This window comes from Bos indicus, chromosome 19 (genome assembly GCF_029378745.1).
Source record: "Bos indicus isolate NIAB-ARS_2022 breed Sahiwal x Tharparkar chromosome 19, NIAB-ARS_B.indTharparkar_mat_pri_1.0, whole genome shotgun sequence".
Lineage (NCBI taxonomy): Eukaryota > Metazoa > Chordata > Mammalia > Artiodactyla > Bovidae > Bos > Bos indicus.
Window position 1 is genome coordinate 27457187 of NC_091778.1, and position 21347 is coordinate 27478533.

At 38.5% G+C, this 21347-nt stretch overlaps 1 protein-coding gene across 3 annotated transcripts in view; it reads right to left on the reverse strand.

Moving 5' to 3' along the window:
- Positions 1-21347, reverse strand: part of RABEP1 (rabaptin, RAB GTPase binding effector protein 1) — a 96816-nt gene that overhangs the window by 46507 nt on the left and 28962 nt on the right. For 2 of the 3 annotated variants that reach the window (XM_070772896.1, XM_070772894.1), the window contains exons 2-3: positions 20223-20351; positions 1233-1436 (exon numbers count right to left, since the gene is read on the reverse strand). In XM_070772896.1, the coding sequence (XP_070628997.1) occupies positions 1233-1436; positions 20223-20351 (333 nt within the window). The remainder of the gene's footprint in view (positions 1-1232; positions 1437-20222; positions 20352-21347) is intronic. The other variant, XM_070772895.1, reaches the window with a different exon arrangement.

The following is a 21347-nucleotide window of genomic DNA, read 5'->3' on the forward strand; positions in this document are numbered from 1 at the left end:
TCTTTTTTCTTTCTTACTAATAAAACCCCAAATTTGATCCAGAAATCAATGGCCCAATTTAAAATCTAGAATTTCTAGATGTCTTGGTAGTTATGTATAAGCAGAAACCTCTATAAACTGAGTGGGGGCAGGGGGGACAAGGGGGAAATATGCTGAAGATTTCTCGAAAATTTTTGCTTTACTGAGGTGGACTGGAGGAGCAATTATTTTTTCAGCCTCAAAGTAAAATGAAGTTGAAAACGACATGCTAAGGATGAAGAAAGAGAAGAACTGAAGGAGCCTAGGACACTGATGACATCAGGAACCATTGTACCCAGCCCTCGATTACCTACCTATGAACTTCTCCTGTGAGAAAATGAACTCTTATTTGGGCAAGCTGCTATGGTTGGTTGTAACATGAGGTTCAGAGTAATCCCTAGATGACAGCCAAACACTCAGAAGCAGTGCTAGTCTTACTTGCCTTTTTATAAAGAGTACTAAGGCAACAATGACACATAACTGCAAAGACAGGGAAAAAAGTAACCACTATTTCACATTTATATTATTAACTAAACTAATTCCAGGAACCCAAAGATTCAGGAGGCAGCTTATTTTATTATCATTTTTTCAGAAATGCAAGAAGTAATTAAGTATGGGACGTCCCAGGTGGCGCTAACAGCTGATAGAGATTAAACCACTACTTTTCCTTTAGATCTACAGTCACCAGCAAGAAGCTCATAAAACCTATTCTAACTCGTGGGCCACTCTACCTCACAGACTAAGTGAAAATTTCACATAAAAATCCAAATTTTTCTTTAAAATGTAAAAATATGGCAACACTGGATGTGATGGAACTATAAATAGTAACTTCACTCTTTGCATGGGAGGTCTCTCCAGTTCAGCACGTTTCCTGTGCCCACACAGCTTCTTTCATTGATATTACTGGCCTGTCTCCTATAAGAAAATCTGTTTTGAAGCCCTGCTTTAAATCTTATAATGAACTACAGTTTTCATTTATAACACGCTCATCATAATTCTCCATCATTAAATTTGTTAAAGATACAGATGATATATTCGTTTATGATTTCATTGGCTTCCCTTTTATTTTGAATACGACAGTACATCTTAGAAACAGTAATACATAAAGCCACAAATGAAACTCAGGATATATTTTAAGACCTTCTACAAATGTTCTCAGTCATCAGAATCAGTTATCTTAGAAAATCATAAAATAAAATTGTCTTTATCTTTACCTTTCATAACAGCCTGAAGTGAAGCAACTTCTTCTCTCCACTGTCTCTTCACCTCATCTATAGCTTCTTGCTTGGTATTCTCAGACACCGTGGCAATGGCCTTGATGTTTTCCATCTCTGCTTGGGCTTCCCACAACTGTGTCCGAAGATGTCCCAAATCATCTTGTGCAGCTTGTAAAACTGCATTTTGCCTCTTCAGATCCTCTGGGGCAAAAAAGTAAAAGACTTTCCATTAATGAAAAGTTCACCTTTATCAGGCTGACATTCCAACAAAGAAATAAGGCATTAAGTTTATAATGTTAACATTCCAATGAAGAAATTAAGCATTACATTTTTAAATGTTGACTCAGGAAATGAAATCATTTTAATAATTGAGGTAAGATATAAAGTATGCTGGGTTTCACAAATCAATTAATTACTAACTATGTAACCAAAGAGCAATTAAAGCCATACTTTTAGAGCTAAACTGAGGCTCTTCCACTTACTGGCTCAATAAACTTATTTAAACTCTAGCCTCAATTTCCACATCTACAAAACTGGAATAAAAATAACCACCTCAGAAAGTTGTTGTAATGGTAAAACAATTTACTGAAACACAATTCAAGAAATGGTTGAGGACTTTCCTGGTGGAAAAGAGAAATGAAAGCCAGGGTACATGGCAGTTACTAAGTTAAGGCTTTTTTAAAGTTGGGATAAATTTTCAGCACCCCTTTACTACAATTCCCTTGTGGCTCAGCTGGTAAGGAAACCACCTGCAATGCGGAAGACCTGGGTTCGACCCTTGGATTGGGAAGATTCCCTGGTGAATGGAATGGCTACCCACTCCAGTATTCTGGCCTGGATAATTCCACGGACTGCATATAGTTCATGGAGTCATAAACAGACATGATTGAGCGACTTTCATTTACTACATCTTAAATATAAAGTTGATCTGATGTGCCTACTACACGATTTAAGCCTAAATAGCACAATTGTTTGGAGAAGGCAATGGCAACCCACTCCAGTACTCTTCCCTGGAAAATCCCATGGGTGGAGGAGCCTGGTAGGCTGCAGTCCATGGGGTCGCTAAGAGTTGGACACGACTGAACAACTTCCCTTTCACTTTTCACTTTCATGCATTGGAGAAGGAAATGGCAACCCACTCCAGTGTTCTTGCCTGGAGAATTCCGGGGATGGAGGAGGCTGGTGGGCTGCCGCCTATGGGGTCACACAGAGTCGGACACGACTGAAGTGACTTAGCAGCAGCAGCAGCAGCACAATTGTTTGCCCAAACTGACTTCAAAAAAAGATGAACAACAGTATACATGGGTGTTCTGTTTTCTTACACCAAACTACTTTTTCATCTTTTTAAAGTCCTTGTCTGTATCATGGATAGAAAATGGTGAGTTTTCATCTATAGTTCCCTATTAACAGAGATGTTGAACATCTTTTCATATATTTATTAGTGATGTATTTCCTCTTTGGTGATATCTTTTACCTGTGATTCTGATGAATTTTTCTTCTAATTTGGGATAATATTTTACATACACTGGATATTACTCCTATTTTATCTTACAAAACTTTTCCCAGTCTGCTGTTGTTTGTCTCAACTTTTTTTTTTTTTATGTCTTTTGCCATCTAAATGTTATAAAAAATATTTATGCAGAAGACCTTTTCATCTTTGCAAAATCATCAATTGCCTTTACAGAGCACAATAACTACCTCAACCAGTGGAAAAATAATTTAAGATCTAAGACTACCACTAACCTGCTGTGTAACTTTAAGGGAAGCACACGGCCCTCAAGCCAGAATAACAGGAACACTTGTCTGCATAAACGTCTAAGTACTTGAAGAAATCAAATAGACATATCAATTATAGAACTTTTAAATGTTGTAAAGATATTCAACATTATCAAACAACCATAAGAATTGACTAACAATTTGGTAGTTCATGTAACAGGAAAAAAACTAGTCATACTAATTTTAAGTGAAGTCATTTAAGAAAACTGTACTCTCTCAACATCAGTTTTACATTATTTTGTCACCACTATTAAAATATTTTGAAACATTAGCCAGAGGCAGATATAAGAACATTAGCTGCAGAAAGTAACTATCTAAAGTATCTTGAAGGCAAGCTGGATATCTAAGAAACAGTGGTAGGTGTGTGACTGGGAATGACCCAGAAACTTGAGTAAAGACATAAACACGTGAAACCACTGAAGGTGTGTGTATGTGGGTGTGTATATCAATGCTCTCTTCTAAGTGCTATTTCATAAAATGTGAAATAAAAAGCATTACTTCTGGAATAGCTTATTAATTTCTGAGAAATTAATACAATTCTGTCAAGGCTCCAGTTTATATACCTAACACCTCTTCATGCTAATTATCCCCGCTACTTCTGACTTACCGAAAATTACACAGGGCTATTCACTACCAAGTTATCACTCTGAATAGAAAAACTTCAAATAAATACTAAACCTAAATACAAATTTTGGCATGTTTCCTCATAGTTAAAAGCAGTGTAGAAATCCTGGAGGAAGAGTGGATCAAATTTCATTCCTGACTTACTTTGTAAATATTTACATAAGACATAGGTTATTTATTATATATGATATATAATATATACAGTAAGTAGATATGTATGTGTATAATTAAACCAGGAAACAAAGAGAACTTAAAAAAATTTTTGTAACAAAGCATTTCAAATACGGTAGCCAACAGCACAAGTTATTAATGAAGAACAATTTCTTTTGCATATATAATTATGAAGATTTTCAAACAAACTCAAAAGAGTATTGTATTACACCAATCTTCTACATACCTATCACCAATTATCAAGATTTGCCATTTATTTCAACTATCTTTTTTTTAAAGTAAGTCCCAGAAACTGTATTACATCATCTAACACACTACACATGCATCTCTAAAAACATGGGTACTTTCTTATATAAACAGTGTCACTGTCACACCTAACAACTACTTGATATAATCTTATACTCAATCTTAGTGAAATTTCTCCAAATGCCACAAAAATGTCTTTGAAAATTTGTTTGGATTAGGACCTAAACAAGACACTTCATTTGATGATACTAATACTTCATAAAAATATTTCATGGAAACAAGCATAAAGAATTCTCTAATGGATACCTATTACTTAGCTTAATAATTTTTTATATTATTGCTCCATCTGCTTCAATTTCTTTTTAACCTTAAGAAATAAAACATACAAATACACTATTCAGAGGTAACAATGATCAGGAATTTGGAGCTATTATTACCATGCATATTTTACACCTTTATGTTGCAGGTTTTTAAACCTTAATGCTCTTGTAACACAGTATTCTACTACAATTACCTCACATCTCTCAGTTTTTGAGACTGCTAATACATGCAACTACCTCATTCACTAATTGCAATACCACAATATGAATAGATCAGCTATCACAGTTCATGGGCATTCAGGTGTGAGCCAGGAATCTACTTTTTCTATACAGATCTTCCCCTTGTTCTAAACCCTTGCCCCAGTCTCCCCAATTTTATAATGCTATGTCATATATCAAATTTCCACATATATGAGGGTCTGATTATGAAGCCTCTATTCTATAAATATGGCCTATTTGTCTATTCTCACACCAATAATAAACTGTTTAATACAGCACTATTCATAACATTTAGCCTACTCTTACATATGCCTAACACTTCCCACAGTAAATAATTTTAAAAGCCCATCACAGTTTTGAATAAAGTGGAGGGACGGACCTGCCTTCCCAGGTATTAAAATGATCATTAAAGCCTTATGTACCAATCATTCAGACCCAGTCACCATACAGCCACAGGCAATCTTGTCCCAACCACCAGTTTGCATTCTACAACTTACTATTCTGAGGTAAGTACCAGATATTTTTTTTAACTAATAAACTTTATTTTTAACAGCAATGTTGGGTTCATAGCAAAACTGAGCAGAAAAGTACTGAGTTCCCATAAATGCCTTGCACCCTCAGGTACAACTTCCTGTACTGTTAACATCCCCCACAACAGCAGTACATTTATCACAATCTCTGGACTTACAATGGCACATCCTTGCCAGCTGAAGTCCACAGTTTACATTAGGATACTGTATGATAATATGTAGCCACCACTCTTTATCATACAGAAAAGTTTCACTGGCCTAAAAATCCTCTCTGTATTGCTTAGTCATTTCTCCTATCCTCCTAACCTCTGGCAACCACTTAGCTTTTTTTTTTTTAACTGTCTCCATAGTTTTGCCTTTTCCAGAAACTCACACACATTGTCAATTCCTCTATGAATTTTCATAACTTGAGTGCTCATTTCCTTTTCACACTGAATAATATTCCACTGTATCACAGTGTATCGGCTCATCTACTGAAGGACATTTGGGGGCTTCCACGTTTGGGCAATTATGAATAAAGTTGCTATAAACATCTCTGTGCTGGTTTTTCATGGATGTACATTTTCAATTCATTTAGGTAAATACCAAGGAGCAAAACAGCTGAATCATATGCTAAGAGTATGTTTAGTTTTATAAGAAACTGCCAAACTGTCTTCCAAAGTGGCTGCACCATTCTGCATTCCCATCAGTAATGAATCAAAGTTCCTGTGGCTCTACCTCAGTAGCTTTGGGTGTTGTGTTTTATATTTGAGCCATTTTAACAGGTGTGCAGTGATAGCTCATTGCTTTAATATATGCATAGACTTCTGCAACCATAACCACAATCAGCTTTGGAACATTTTAATCACCCCATAAAGAAATCCAGTACTCTTTATCACTTCCCCAATCCTCCAACTCTGCAGTTCCAGGCAACCACTAATCTACATTCTATCCCTCAGTTCAGTTGCTCAGTCATGTCTGACTCTTTGCAACCCCATGGACTGCAGCACGCCAGGCTTCCCTGCCTATCACCAACTCCCGGAGCTTGCTCAAACTCATGTCCATCAAGTCAGTGATGCCATCCAACCATCTCATCCTCTGTTGTCCCCTTCTCCTCCTGCCTTCAATCATGCCCCGCATCAGGGTCTTTCCCAGTGATTCTTCGCATGAGGTGGCCAAAGTATTGGAGTTTCAGCTTCAGTCCTTCCAAAAATATTCAGGACTGATCTCCTTTAGGATGGACTGGTTGGATCTCCTTGCAGTCCAAGGGACTCTCAAGAGTCTTCTCCAACACCACAGTTCAAAAGCATCAATTCTTCGGCGCTCAGCTTTCTTTATAGTCCAACTCTCACATCCATACATGACTACTGGAAAAACCAGAGCTTTGACTAGATGGACCTTTGCTGGTAACGTCATGTCTCTGTTTTTTAATATGCTGTCTAGGTTGGTCATAGCTTTTCTTCCAAGGAGCAAGCGTCTTTTAATTTCATGGCTGTAGTCACCATGTGATTTTGGAGTGATTTTAGAGCCCAAGAAAATAAAGTTTGTCAGTGTTTCCATTGTTTCCCCACCTATTTGCCATGAATTGATGGAACCGGATGCCATGATCTTCGTTTTTTGAATGCTGTTTTAAGCCAGCTTTTTCACTCTCCTCTTTCACTTTCATCCAGAGGCTCTTTAGTTTCTTTTCACTTTCTTTCTATCCCTATCACCTATTCTGAACATTTCATATAAGTGGAACCATACATACTTGTGATTAGCTTCTGTCACTTAGCATAATTTTTTTAAAGTTCATCTACGTTGTAATCTAAGTACTTCATTTTTTTTTATGGAGGAAAACAAAAACTATTTGTTAATTCACATATTAATTGGTGGATATCTGGGTTGTTTCTGACTTTTTGACTACTATGAATAATGCTGCTATGGAAATTCACATAGAAGTTTATGTATGGCTATGTTTTCCCTTCTCTTGTATAAACCTAGGAGTGGAATTGTTGGTTCAAATGGTAACTCTTATGTTTAACCATTTGAGAAACTGAAAGACTATTTTACAGTTACTAGACCATTTAACATTCCTGTGGCTCAGATGGTAAAGGAATCACCTGCAATGCAGGAGACTTGGGTTCGATCCCTGGGTTGGGAAGATCCCCTGGAGAAGGAAATGGCAACCCACTCCAGCATTCTTGCCTGGGAAATCCCATGGACAGAGGGGCCTGGCAGGCTATTGTCCATGGGCTCACAAAACAGGTGGACATGACTTAGTGACTAAACAACAACAAAGATAACTATCTACGGGGTTTTGTGATGCCCTTTATCACGTGGAAGTTTCCTTCTACTACTAGTCTGGAATTTTTATTCAACACCATAAAAGGGTGTTGAACTATGTCAAATGCTTTAGAGAAGATCATATTTTGTTTTTTATCCTAATAAAGTGGTACATTACATTAACTGATTCTCAGGTGCTGAACCAACTTTATACTGTTAAGATAAATACTGTTTAGTCGTGCATGGAATTTTTTAAAATTTACTTATTTTTTAATTGAAGGATAATTGCTTTACAGAATTTTTATGTTTTCTGTCAAATCTCAACAAGAATCAGCCGTAAGTATACATATATCCCCTTCCTCTTGAACCTCCCTTCCTTCTCCTGCCCCATCCCACCCCTCTAGGTTGATACAGAGTCTCTGTTTTTAATTTCCTGAGACATACAGCAAATTCCCATTGGCTGTCTATTTTACATATGGTAATATAAGTTTCCATGCATTTCCATACATCTCACCCTCTCCTCCCCTCTCCCCATGTCCATTAGTCTGTTCTCTATGTCTGTTTCTCTATTGCTGCCCTGTGTAATTCTTTTTATGTGCAGCTGAATTTGGCTTGCTAGTATTTTGCTGAGGATTTACGCAGCTATATTGGGATACTGGTCTGTAGTTTCTTGGTTTTGCTTTCTTCTTGTGATGTCCATATTGTTTTGATATCAGGATAATACTAGCCTCTCAAAATGAGTATGCAAGTGCTTCTGTCTACTATGCATGCTCAGTTGCTTCCGTTGTGTCTGACTCTGTGACCACATAAAACTGTAGCCCTCCAGGCTCTTCTGTCCACAGGATTCTCCAGCAAGAAAACTGGAGTGGGTTGCCATTTCCTTCTCCAGGGGATCTTCCCGACCCAGGGATCAAACCCGTATGTCTTATGTTTCCTGCATTGGCAGGCGAGTTCTTTACCTCTAGTGCCACCTGGGAAGCCCCTCTTCTACTATAATATCACTTCATGGCAAATAGATGGGCAAACAATGACAGACTTTATTTTTGGGGGGCTCCAAAGTCACTGCAGATGGTGGCTACAGCCACGAAATTAAAAGACGCTTGCTCCTGCTCCTTGAAAGGAAAGCTATGACAAACCTAGACAGCATATTAAAAAGCAGAAACATTACTTTGCCTTGTACTTTTTAAAATTTCTGTAAGGTCAGTAGTAATGGACCTGGTATTCATTTACTGGTCAATCTAGCTAAAGATTTATCAAGTTGTTGGTCTTTCCAAAGAAAGCATTAACAGTTTCACCGATTTTCTATTCTCTATTTCACTGATTTTTACTCTAATCCTCATTAATTCCTTCTTTCTACTTGCTTTAGGCTTCATTAACACGTCTTCCAGTGTTACAAAGTGAAAGATTACAGATTTGAAATATTTAATCTTTAATACAAGCATTTATAGTTACATAACACAAACTGGAATCAAGGTTTCCAGGAGAAATATCAATAACCTCAGATATGCAGATGATACCACCCTTACGGCAGAAAGTGAAGAGGAACTCAAAAGCCTCTTGATGAAAGTGAAAGTGGAGAGTGAAAAAGTTGGCTTAAAGCTCAACATTCAGAAAACGAAGATCATAGCATCCAGTCCCACCACTTCATGGGAAATAGATAGGGAAACAGTGGAAACAGTGTCAGACTATTTTTCTGGGCTCCAAAATCACTACAGATGGTGACTGCAGCCATGAAATTAAAAGACACTTACTCCTTGGAAGGAAAGTTATGACCAACCTAGATAGCATATTCAAAAGCAGAGACATTACTTTGCCAACAAAGGTCCGTCTAGTCAAGGCTATGGTTTTTCCTGTGGTCATGTATGGATGTGAGAGTTGGACTATGAAGAAGGCTGAGCATCAAAGAATTGATGCTTTTGAACTGTGGTGTTGGAGAAGACTCTTGAGAGTCCCTTGGACTGCAAGGAGATCCAACCAGTCCATTCTGAAGGAGATCAGCCCTGGGATTTCTTTGGAAGGAATGATGCTGAAGCTGACACTCCAATACTTTGGCCACCTCATGCGAAGAGTTGACTCATTGGAAAAGACTCTGATGCTGGGAGGGATTGGGGGCAAGAGGAGAAGGGGTCGACAGAGGATGAGATGGCTGGATGGCATCGCTGACTCGATGGACGTGAGTCTCAGTGAACTCCGGGAGTTGGTGATGGACAGGGAGGCCTGGCGTGCTGTGATTCATGGGGTCGCAAAGAGTTGGACACGACTGAGTGGCTGATCTGATCTGATCTGATGTCTAAGGACTGATGCAGCTGCATTTCATAAGGATTGGCATGGCATGTCTAGAATTCCATTTATCTTGAAGTATTTTCTAATTTTCTTTGTGTTTTCTTCTTTCAGTTATTGATAACTCAGGAGTATATCACCAAATTTCCACATATTTGTGAGTTTCCCAAATTTCATTCCATTGTGATCAGAGAGCAAACACTGTATTATCAATCCTTTTATACTTAATCCTCTACTTCCTTGTTGATCTCGTTATTATTCTACTCATTAATGAAAGTGGAGTACTAAAAAAATATAATCTTACTGTAAAACTGTATTTTTCTTCTTTCATTTCTGTCAGCTTGTTTCCTGTATTGTGGGATTCTGTAGGTAGATGTGTATATAACTATTTTGTCTTCCTGATGGATTGGCCCTTATATGTGGAATCTAAAATATGAAACAAATGAACTTATTTACACAACAGACTCACACATACAAAACAAATGTATAGTTACTAAAGGGGACAGGTGCTGGGGTAGGGATAAATTAAGAGTTTCGGATTAGCAGATACAAACCACTATACATAAAATAAACAACAAGGTCCTACTGTATAACACTGGGAATTATATTCAATATCCTATAATAAACCAAAATGGAAAGTATCATGAAAAAGAATATACATGTATAACTGAATCACTTTGTTGTATACCAAAAACACAACCCTGTAAATCAACTATACTTAATTTTTTTTAATTTTTAAAAATATAGTGCTACTATGAACACTCTTCTCCTGGAAATCTTGATTCCAGCTTGTGCTTCTTCCAGTTCAGCATTTCTCATGATGTACTCTGCATATAAGTTAAATAAGCAGGGTGACAATATAGAGCCGTGACGTACTCCTTTTCCTATTTGGAACCAGTCTGTTGTTCCATGTCCAGTTCTAACTGTTGCTTCCTGACCTGCATACAAATTTCTCAAGAGGCAGGTCAGGTGGTCTGGTATTCCCATCTCTTTCAGAATTTTCCACAGTTTACTGTAATCCATACAGTCAAAGGCGTTGGCATAGTCAATAAAGCAGAAATAGATGTTTTTCTGGAATTCTCTTGCTTTTTCGATGATCCAGCAGATGTTGGCAATTTGGTCTCTGGTTCCTCTGCCTTTTCTAAAACCAGCTTGAACATCTCCAAGCCTGGCTTGGAGAATTTTGAGCATTACTTTACTAGCGTATGAGATGAGTGCAATTGTGCGGTAGTTTAAGCATTCTTTGGCATTGCCTTTCTTTGGGATTGGAATAAAAACTGACCTTTTCCAGTCCTGTGGCCACTACTGAGTTTTCCAAATGTGCTGGCATATTGAGTGCAGCACTTTCACAGCATCATCTTTCAGCATTTGGAATAGCTCAACTGGAATCCCATCACCTCCACTAGCTTTGTTCATAGTGATGCTTTCTAAGGCCCACTTGACTTCACATTCCAGGATGTCTGGCTCTAGGTCAGTGATCACACCATTGTGATTATCTGGGTCATGAAGATCTTTTTTGTACAGTTCTGTGTATTCTTGCCACCTCTTCTTAACCTCTTCTGCTTCTGTTAGGTCCATACCATTTCTGTCCTTTATCGAGCCCATCTTTGCATGAAATGTTCCTTTGGTATCTCTGATTTTCTTGAAGAGATCTCTAGTCTTTCCCATTCTGTTGTTTTCTTCTATTTATTTGCATTGATCGCTGAAGAAGGCTTTCTTATCTTTTCTTGCTATTCTTTGGAACTCTGCATTCAGATGCTTATATCTTTCCTTTTCTCCTTTGCTTTTCACTTCTCTTCTTTTCACAGCTATTTGTAAGGCCTCCCCAGACAGCCATTTTCCTTTTTTGCATTTCTTTTCCATGGGGATGGTCTTGATCCCTGTCTCCTGTACAATGTCACGAACCTCATCAGGCACTCTATCAGATCTAGGCCCTTAAATCTATTTCTCACTTCCACTGTATAATCATAAGGGATTTGATTTAGGTCATACCTGAATGGTCTAGTGGTTTTCCCTAGTTTCTTCAATTTCAGTCTGAATTTGGCAATAAGGAGTTCATGGTCTGAGCCACAGTCAGCTCCTGGTCTTGTTTTTGTTGACTGTATAGAGCTTCTCCATCTTTGGCTGCAAAGAATATAATCAATCTGATTTCGGTGTTGACCATCTGGCGATGTCCATGTGTAGAATCTTCTCTTGTATTGTTGGAAAAGGGTGTTTGCTATGACCAGTGCATTTTCTTTTAAAACTCTGTTAGTCTTTGCCCTGCTTCATTCCGTATTCCAAGGCCAAATTTGCTTGTTACTCCAGGTGTTTCTTGACTTCCTACTTTTGCATTCCAGTCCCCTATGATGAAAAGGACATCTTTTTTGGGTATTAGTTCTAAAAGGTCTTGTAGGTCTTCATAGAATCGTTCAACTTCAGCTTCTTCAGCATTACTGGTTGGGGCATAGACTTGGATTACTGTGATATTGAATGGTTTGCCTTGGAACTGAACAGAGATCATTCTGTCGTTTTTGAGATTGCATCCAAGTACTGCATTTCGAACTCTTTTGTTGACCATGATGGCTACTCCATTTCTTCTGAGGGATTCCTGCCTGCAGTAGTAGATATAATGGTCATATGAGTTAAATTCACCATTCCAGTCCATTTCAGTTCGCTGGTTCCTAGAATGTCAACATTCACTCTTGCCATCTTTTGTTTGACCACTTCCAATTTGCCTTGATTCATGGACCTGACATTCCAGGTTCCTATGCAATATTGCTCTTTACAGCATCGGACCTTGCTTCTATCACCAGTCACATCCACAATTGGATACTGTTTTTGCTTTGGCTCCATCCCTTCATTCTTTCTGGAGTTATTTCTCCACTGATCTCCAGTAGTATATTGGGCACCTACTGACCTGGGGAGTTCCTCTTTCAGTATCCTATCATTTTGCCTTTTCATACTGTTCATGGGGTTCTAAAGGCAAGAATACTGAAGTAGTTTGCCCTTCCCTTCCCCAGTGGACCACAATCTGTCAGACCTCTCCACCATGACCCACCAGTTAGACTGGTTCCAAATAGGAAGAGGAGTACGTCAAGGCTGTATATTGTCACCCTGCTTATTTAACTTATATGCAGAGTACATCATGAGAAATGCTGGACTGGAAGAAACACAAGCTGGAATCAAGATTGCCAGGAGAAATATCAATAACCTCAGATATGCAGATGACACCACCCTTATGGCAGAAAGTGAAGAGGAATTAAAAAGCCTCTTGATGAAGGTGAAAGAGGAGAGTGAAAAAGTTGGCTTAAAACTCAACATTCAGAAAACGAAGATCATGGCATCCAGTCCCATCACTTCATGGGAAATAAACGGGGAAACAGTGGAAACAGTGTCAGACTGTGTTTTTGTGGGCTCCAAAATCACTACAGATGGTGACTGCAGCCATGAAATTAAAAGACACTTACTCCTTGGAAGGAAAGTTATGACCAACCTAGATAGCACATTCAAAAGCAGAGACATTACTTTGCCAACAAAGGTTCGTCTAGTCAAGGCTATGGTTTTTCCTGTGGTCATGTATGGATGTGAGAGTTGGACTGTGAAGAAGGCTGAGTGCTGAAAAATTGATGCTTTTGAACTGTGGTGTTGGAGAAGACTCTTGAGAGTCCCTTGGACTGCAAGGAGATCCAACCAGTCCATTCTGAAGGAGATCAGCCCTGGGATTTCTTTGGAAGGAATGATGCTAAAGCTGAAACTCCAGTACTTTGGCCACCTCATGCGAAGAGTTGACTCACTGGAAGAGACTCTGATGCTGGGAGGGATTGGGGGCAGGAGGAAAAGGGGACGACAGAGGATGAGATGGCTGGATGGCATCGCTGACTAGATGGACGTGAGTCTGAGTGAACTCCGGGAGTTGGTGATGGACAGGGAGGCCTGGTGTGCTGCGATTCATGGGGTCGCAAAGAGTCAGACACAACTGAGCGACTGAATTGAACTGATGAACAGTCTTCGGAGAAGGCAATGGCACCCCATTCCAGTACTCTTGCCTGGAAAATCCCATGGACGGAGGAGCCTGGTAGGCTGCAGTCCATGGGGTTGCGAAGAGTCGGACACGACTGAGCGACTTCACTTTCACTTTTCACTTTCATGCACTGGAGAAGGAAATGGCAACCCACTCCAGTGTTCTTGCCTGGAGAATCCCAGGGACGGGGGAGCCTGGTGGGCTGCCACCTATGGTGTCACACAGAGTCGGACACGACTGAAGCGACTTAGCAGCAGCAGCAGCAGCATGAACACTCTTATCTTTTCAAAGTACATCCAAAACATGTGCTTTTGACTTTATTGAGCTTAACTCAACTTCACTTTCCATTTCTGTTGCTTTATTTCTTGTATTTTCTTTGAGTTCACTCTTTTTCTAGCTTTTGAAGTTGAACATTTAGATCACTTAGTTTCACTTTCTTACATCTTCACATCTTTTAATAAATGTTTTTAAAGTTATAAGCTTACTTGCAAAGTACTGTTTTAGCTGCATCCCACAAGTATCTTCACTGTATTATAAGTAGTTTACAGTCTTCATTACGATTTCCTCTTTAACTTATGAACAATAAGAATGCATTCTTAGTTTCCAAACTTTTAAAAAAAATTTACATTGTTTAAAATTTTTCTAACTGCATTAGGTAAGAAAACATGATAAGTAGCTTGACATTTAAAATATGTAAAGTATTCCTTTGAGATATACATAATTTTTTAAGTGCTCCTTATGACCCACACGTATGGCAGAAAGCCAAGAACTAAAGAGCCTCTTGATAAAAGTGAATGAGGAGAGTGAAAAAGTTGGCTTAAAACTCAACATTCAGAAAACTAAGACCATGACATCTGGTTCCATCACTTCATGGCAAATATATGGGGAAACAGTGGAAACAGGGACAGACTTTAGTTTTGGGGGCTCCAAAATCCCTGCAGATGGTGATTGCAGCCATGAAATTAAAAGAGCTTGCTCCTTGGGAGAAAAGTTATGACCAACCTAGACAGCATATTAAAAAGCAGAGACATTACTTTGCCAGCAAAGGTCCGTCTAGTCAAAGCTCTGGTTTTTCCAGCAGTCATGTATGGATGTGAGAGTTGGACTATAAGGAAAGCTGAGCTCCGAAGAATTGATGCTTTTGAACTGTGGTGTTGGAGAAGACACTTAAGAGCCCCTCGGACTGCAAGGAGACCCAACTGGTCCATCCTAAAGAAAATCAGTCCTGAATATTCATTGGAAGGACTGATGCTGAAGCTGAAGCTCCAATACTTTGGCCACCTGATGCAAAGAACTGACTCATTGGAAAACACCCTGATGCTGGGAAAGATTGAAGGTGGGAGGAGAAGGGGACGACAGAGGATGAGATGGTTGGATGGCATCACCGACTCGATGGACATGAGTTTCAGTAAACTCTGGGAACTGGTGATGGACAGGGAGGCCTGGCGTGCTGCAGTCCATGGAGTCGCAAAGAGTCGGACACGACTGAGCAACTGAACCGATGAATATAAAAGACTGTATTTTTTGGTTTCCTGGGTACATCATTGCTAGCTTTTTAAAATTTCATTGCTCAAAATTGTTATATCTTTAAAGTATAAATTTACTGTTATTTACCCTACTTGGTACTCCATACTTATGTTGAAGACACACTTCTGTTTCTTAATGCTTGAAAAATTCCAGTCATTATCTCCTCAAATATTCTTTACTATTCCCTCTATTCTCTTCTCCTGGAATTCTTTTTATGTATCTTCCTAAACCAAGCTTTTAACTATTGCTCTGGTTAGTTGGCATCAGAGCTTTATATAAGTAATGACCATGTACAAAATCAATTTTGAACACCACTAGAAAACTTCACTGTCTTCTGGTGATTAACATGAGCTCCATTTCTACTATTCTCCTTCAAATTGAGAACTCTATGGCCTTTTGTTTGATTCCTTGTATAACAGGCTCTTACTCATTGCTCAAAACTGAGGATTTCCAACACACAAACACTGTTGCAGTGCCAAGCTTTGTACTGAAACTGGTTAAAGGAGAAACCTAAATCAGAAACTGTCTTTAGAAAGTTCAATCCCTTTTTCAATCTCAGCAGAAAAGTAACAGAATTTTTAAGTATTTATAACATTCCCAGTTGATGTCATCTGGGAAAAGAATGGGTGTTAAGGCAGGAAAAGGCAGTAAGGGGAGCCAAGAAGTAATACCCTCTGTTAGTTCTTCTCAGTACTATTTGCACTTCTATTTCAGCCACTCTCCAAATAAATGAAAGCACAGCTATTACAACACCAAAGCAAAAGCTATTCTAATTGGGAAAAATACCAATATTTGGACTTCTGGGGTTATTGTGACCTGATCTGCTGAAAGATACAACATACAAAGACTACTGAACACAACCAAACCATGACTTATACTGTTACCCCCGGTGAAAACCATAGAAGACTAGATTTATACTTCATGCAACAAGATGAGCTGCTGCTTTACAGGACATCTTTGAATTTGTTTAGGCAAATAGCCAAGCCATCCATAAACTAAACAACCTTTACCTTTTACACACTGTGCAATTTCTTTAGAAATGACACTAAAAACTGTCAAAAAGGATCATTAAAACTCTCAAAAAGAAATTCATAAAAAGGATCATAAAAACTCTCAAAGAGAAATTCATAAAAAGTTAACTCATCTATTCTCTATGGCCAGTTTAAGTTCATGGAGAACTTCAGATAGTAAAGATACAAATGTATACATACAGATTATTTACTGGGTCTAGATGTATTCAAAGCAATTTTAACATACCAGGTATATTTTTGAACCAAACCACATTCAGAGCTGCTTCGATATAAAACTGCAATTGATCATGTATTTCAGAAATGAGTTTCTTAGTCATTTTCATTTCTTCAGAATTTTATAGAAAAGACAATTTTATAATTTCAGAAAAGATAAGGAAAACTATACTTTCTTGAAGATAAAAACCATATCTCATTCATCCCAACCTCGACAGTGTCTTGCAGACTACCACCATGCCTAGACAGGAACACTAGCTTTCCCATCTCCTTGTCAGCCTATGAAGAAAAAAAATTAACAGGGAACAGCCAGCCCTCCTGCAACCCATGAGAAAACCATCCAATCCCACACTGCACTGAGTAAACCTTTCCAAGGCAAGGGCTGAATTCTGTGAGCCCTAGCAACCTTCCATCCTATAGAACAGTGACTTTCAAACTGTTTTAACCATAATTCACAGCAAAAAATGTATTTTATCACACAACTCTATACATACATGTGTATATGTAACTAAAACAGAAAATTTTGTTCAATTATACTTACTTAACCTTACCAGGTAAATAATGTACTCTGTTATTTTCCATTGTATTTCTTTTCAAAAAACTGCTGGTAACAACCCATTCAATTCTGCTTTCCATCAAAGAGCTACAACCTAGTCTGAATAACACCACTCCAGGACAGTGGTTTTCAAAGTGAGTTACATGTGCCTGAGTGGGTACGCAAAGATCCTCCAAGGGATTCAGAGCCACATGGTGTTTTAACGGAATCAAATTCTAGATCCTCAACTTCCATAAAAATCTTTCCTAAAATAGAGACGTGTTTATGTGTAGATTCTCTCTGCACCTCTCTTTTCTTAATACCCTTCTCCCTACATAACAAATGAAAGGCTTTCACCTATCCTGAGTTTTACTATGGTTCACTGCCTTGTTGTGTAAAAACTCCACCGTGATATAAAACCAGAGGAATAATTTAAAAATATCAATGTCAGTAACAAAGTGAATGACTAGTAACTGGGTAACAAATCTTTTGGCAGGTCACACAGATGGCGCTAGTGGTAAAAGACCCCACTTGCCAATGCAGGAGACATGAGACGTGGGTTCAGTCCTTGAGATAGGAAGATCCTGGGGAGGAGGGCATGGCAACCCACTCCAGTATTCATGCCTGGAGCATCCCATGGACAGAGGAGCCTGGTGGGCTACAGTCCGTGGGGTCACAGAGTTAGACATGACTGAAGCAACTTAGCACGCATGCATGCATGGACTGCAAAGTCTATTTCAACAAAACTGAAAGAAGACCTATCTGAGTTGTCAATCTATAAAATAAAATTGAAGCTAGAGCACTGGGTGATTGAACACATAATTCAGAAAGAGTTAAGAGAATAAAATAACAATCACTATTTAAAAAAAGAAAAACTTCTATTTCCATCTACTTATTTATGAGACCAGGGGCTTAACTTACATCTATTTTTGTTTTGTTTTAAGGCCGTGCTGCTCAGCTTGTGGGATCTCAGTTCCCTGTCCAGGGATTGCACACGGGCCACAGCAGTTAAACCCCGAATCCTAACCACTAAGCCACCAGGGAATTTCCAACTTATATCTAGTTAAAAAAAAGAAAGAAAAGAAAAAAACTGAAATGTATCTTTTTCTAGACATTAATAATATTCACTAGAGCTTAATGACTTAATTGGGCAGGAGAACCAATATATCTCTTAAGACCTGCATTTCCAGTAATTCTTACACCTTATCATACTATTTTTTAAGTGTATACAATATTTATGATATAATCACTTGCATACTTTAAATTACAGCAATACTGCAATACAAAACAAATTTATGTGCTTATTGCAGAGCAATCAGACCAATTTTTCTAATGGCTTTCAAGCACAAAATATTACTGTAGGCTAGTGGTTCTCAAAAGTGTGGTCCCTGAACCAACAACATCAGCATTACCTTGTTAACTTTCTAGAAATCCAAAGTCTAGGATCCCACAGATCTAGTGAATCAGAAACTCTAGGGGTGGGGCCCAGCAATCGTCCTTTAAATAAACACTAGAGGTAAAATTCTGATGCACACTCAAATTTGTGTTCTAAAAAATCACTTTTTAGAATAAAATTCCAAGGAAGATGTTAAAACTAACACAAGGAGGGGGGAAAATGTAAAATTCCTGCTGAAGAATTTATTCACATTTTTTTTAATTCAATGGATCGGTGATGGATATTATCATAAATCACTATGATTGACTATACTGAATATGTCTAAAGCATGATTTTTTTATTTAAATTGTCAGAATTAACAGTACAATAGAATTGACATACTTTAAATCTTTTTAAATTTAAAATTAAAATTTTTTTAAGGAACAAGGGGTGTATGTAAACATTTTACAGAGTAGATAAACTTAAATGTTGAAGGATCACCAGTCTAGAGTAATGGTTCTCAAACTGTAGCCCTTGGACTGGCAGTAATGCAATCCCCTACAAGTTTATTAGAAACACAAATTCTCAGGCTCCAGCCCAACATACTGTGTTCCAACAAGTTTTCCGGGTGATTTTTATCCACTTTAGAGTCTAAAAGCTGCTGGTCTATACTAGAGCATCTATTCCCAAAATTTGATATGCATCTGAATTAACTGGAGAACGCCTTAAAACATCAATTGCTATAGACTCTAATTCCAAAGTGTCAGATTCAGAAGTCTGGGGTAGCTTCCAAAATTTTTCATTTCTAACAAGTTCCCCAGGAGATTATTAACGTGATGCTGCTATTTCACAATCATATTCTGAGAATCACTCACTGGTCTAGAGGGCTCTAGAAACCATATCTATACCTTCCTATGTCAATATCCAAAATGTAAACCATTCCCATCATCCTTCAGAGTAGGGTTCCCTCATGATATGCTCTCATACATTTGCCTTATACACTTTGTTCATTTGCCTTATACACTTTGCTTTTTGGGGGACTCAGCAGAGTCCGGCAGGGACATGGAATCAAAGCCACTGCAAGGTGTCATCTCTTAGAGCGTTGTGGGTCAGGAAGATCCCCTGGAGAAGGGAGAAGCTACCTACTCCAGTATTCTTGGGCTTCTCTGGTGGCTCAGACAGGAAGGAATCCGCCTACAATGCAAGAGACCTGGGTTCAGTCCCTGGGTTGGGAAGATCCACTGGAAGAGGGCATGGCAACCCACTCCAATATTCTTGCCCAGAGAATCCCACAAACAGAGGAGCCTTGCGGGCTACAGTCCATGGGGTCACAAAGAGTCGGACACAACTGAGCGACTAAGTGCACTATTAATCTTTTTTCTTCAGTAGAATTAAACTTCTCTGAGTACAAGAGCCACACGAACCTTGCCCCTTCTGTATACCCAGCACCAAGGCACAATGCCTACCTAATAGTAGGTATTAAACATATTAATAGATAATTAACATTTGTTGAATAAATTACATGAAATGTCAGTTTTAATATACACAGCTAAGGCTATTATTAGAATGCCAACTGTCCTGATTTACCTGGGGCTATCTCCCAAGTGCTAAGAGGACTGAAAGTCCTGTGTCCCAGGACTATCTAGCCTACCATATTAAATATCATTAATGTCAAAAGACAAAGAAATATCTAAATAATGCATTATTCAACTTGTTTTACAATTTCATTCTTAACCCTAACCTCTAAATAGACTTCTATTATACAATGCAACTAGAAATAAAATCAAGATTTATTCAGTGATTAAAATTAACGTTGTATATACTACCAAGAAACTGGACAAAAAATTTTAAGACCGTTTTAGTACAGGGGTTGGGGGAGACTTATAAACTTACCCTCTTTAGCCAAATATAACTCTTTAAATTTTGCTCTCTTTTGATTAAATTCTTGCTCAAGCTGTTGCTTTGCACGTAAAAATTCTGCATTAATTTTTTCCAATTCTGCCACCCGCTGCTGAAGAGAAACTGAAAAGAAAAATACTAGTTAACAAGTAATAATTTTTATTTATAATTTAAGTTACAAGAATTGATTAGTATTGCAGCTGCATATTTCTATAAAGAAACAAGTGGTAAAGCTTCTCCCAAAGAGCCAATATATTCCCGGAAATTCTAATTTTTCAAAAAAGACACTTCTACTCAACTTAATTCACACGTTGTGAATGAATCCTGTAAGCTGAAACAGTACATACATGGAGAATCACATAAAGCATATTTCCCAAAAGAAAGCTTCAAAGTTCCTTTGTATAACTAAGTACGTCCATCCACTTATGGATCTGTTAAATATTGGATTATTTGGGCTGTTTATCCCACAAACAAATCCACTGCCAATCTTGCTAGTTCCTGTCTCTCTCATGTGTTATAAGCAAAATCTAAAGGGCACTCTGATTAGGACAGCTATTCTAGACTGAACCACTCTCCCACTTTCAAAATGGCTCATTATACTGAAATCATAATGAAAAAACCTTTCATATAGAAAGGATACAGAACTGTAAATTCTGTATGAACTCTCCATTACTGGGAGATTATCCGGTTTTTAGATTGATTATGGTATGGCAGGGACTGGGACCCATTTTTACTTGAGGAGCTCTATAATTTGGCCACAGCTGATTATATAAACACCTATCCTGACCAAACCCTGAGAGTATTTTGGTTCAACCAAGGAGAGGGAAATCTAAACTCTTGGCGGAATCCTTCACCGCACAGCAACCCAGCCACAAAGCTATGACCCTAATTGCTCCAGGGGATGCTTATCGACAGTAACTGCTGCTACTACTGCTAAGTCACTTCAGTCATGTCCAACTCTGTGCGACCCCACAGATGGCAGCGCACCAGGCTCCTCTGTCCCTGGGATTCTCCAGGCAAGAATACTGGAGCAGGTTGCCATTTCCTTCTCCAATGCATGTATGCATGTTAAGTCGCTTCAGTTGTGTCCGACTCCGTGCAACCCCATGGACAGCAGCC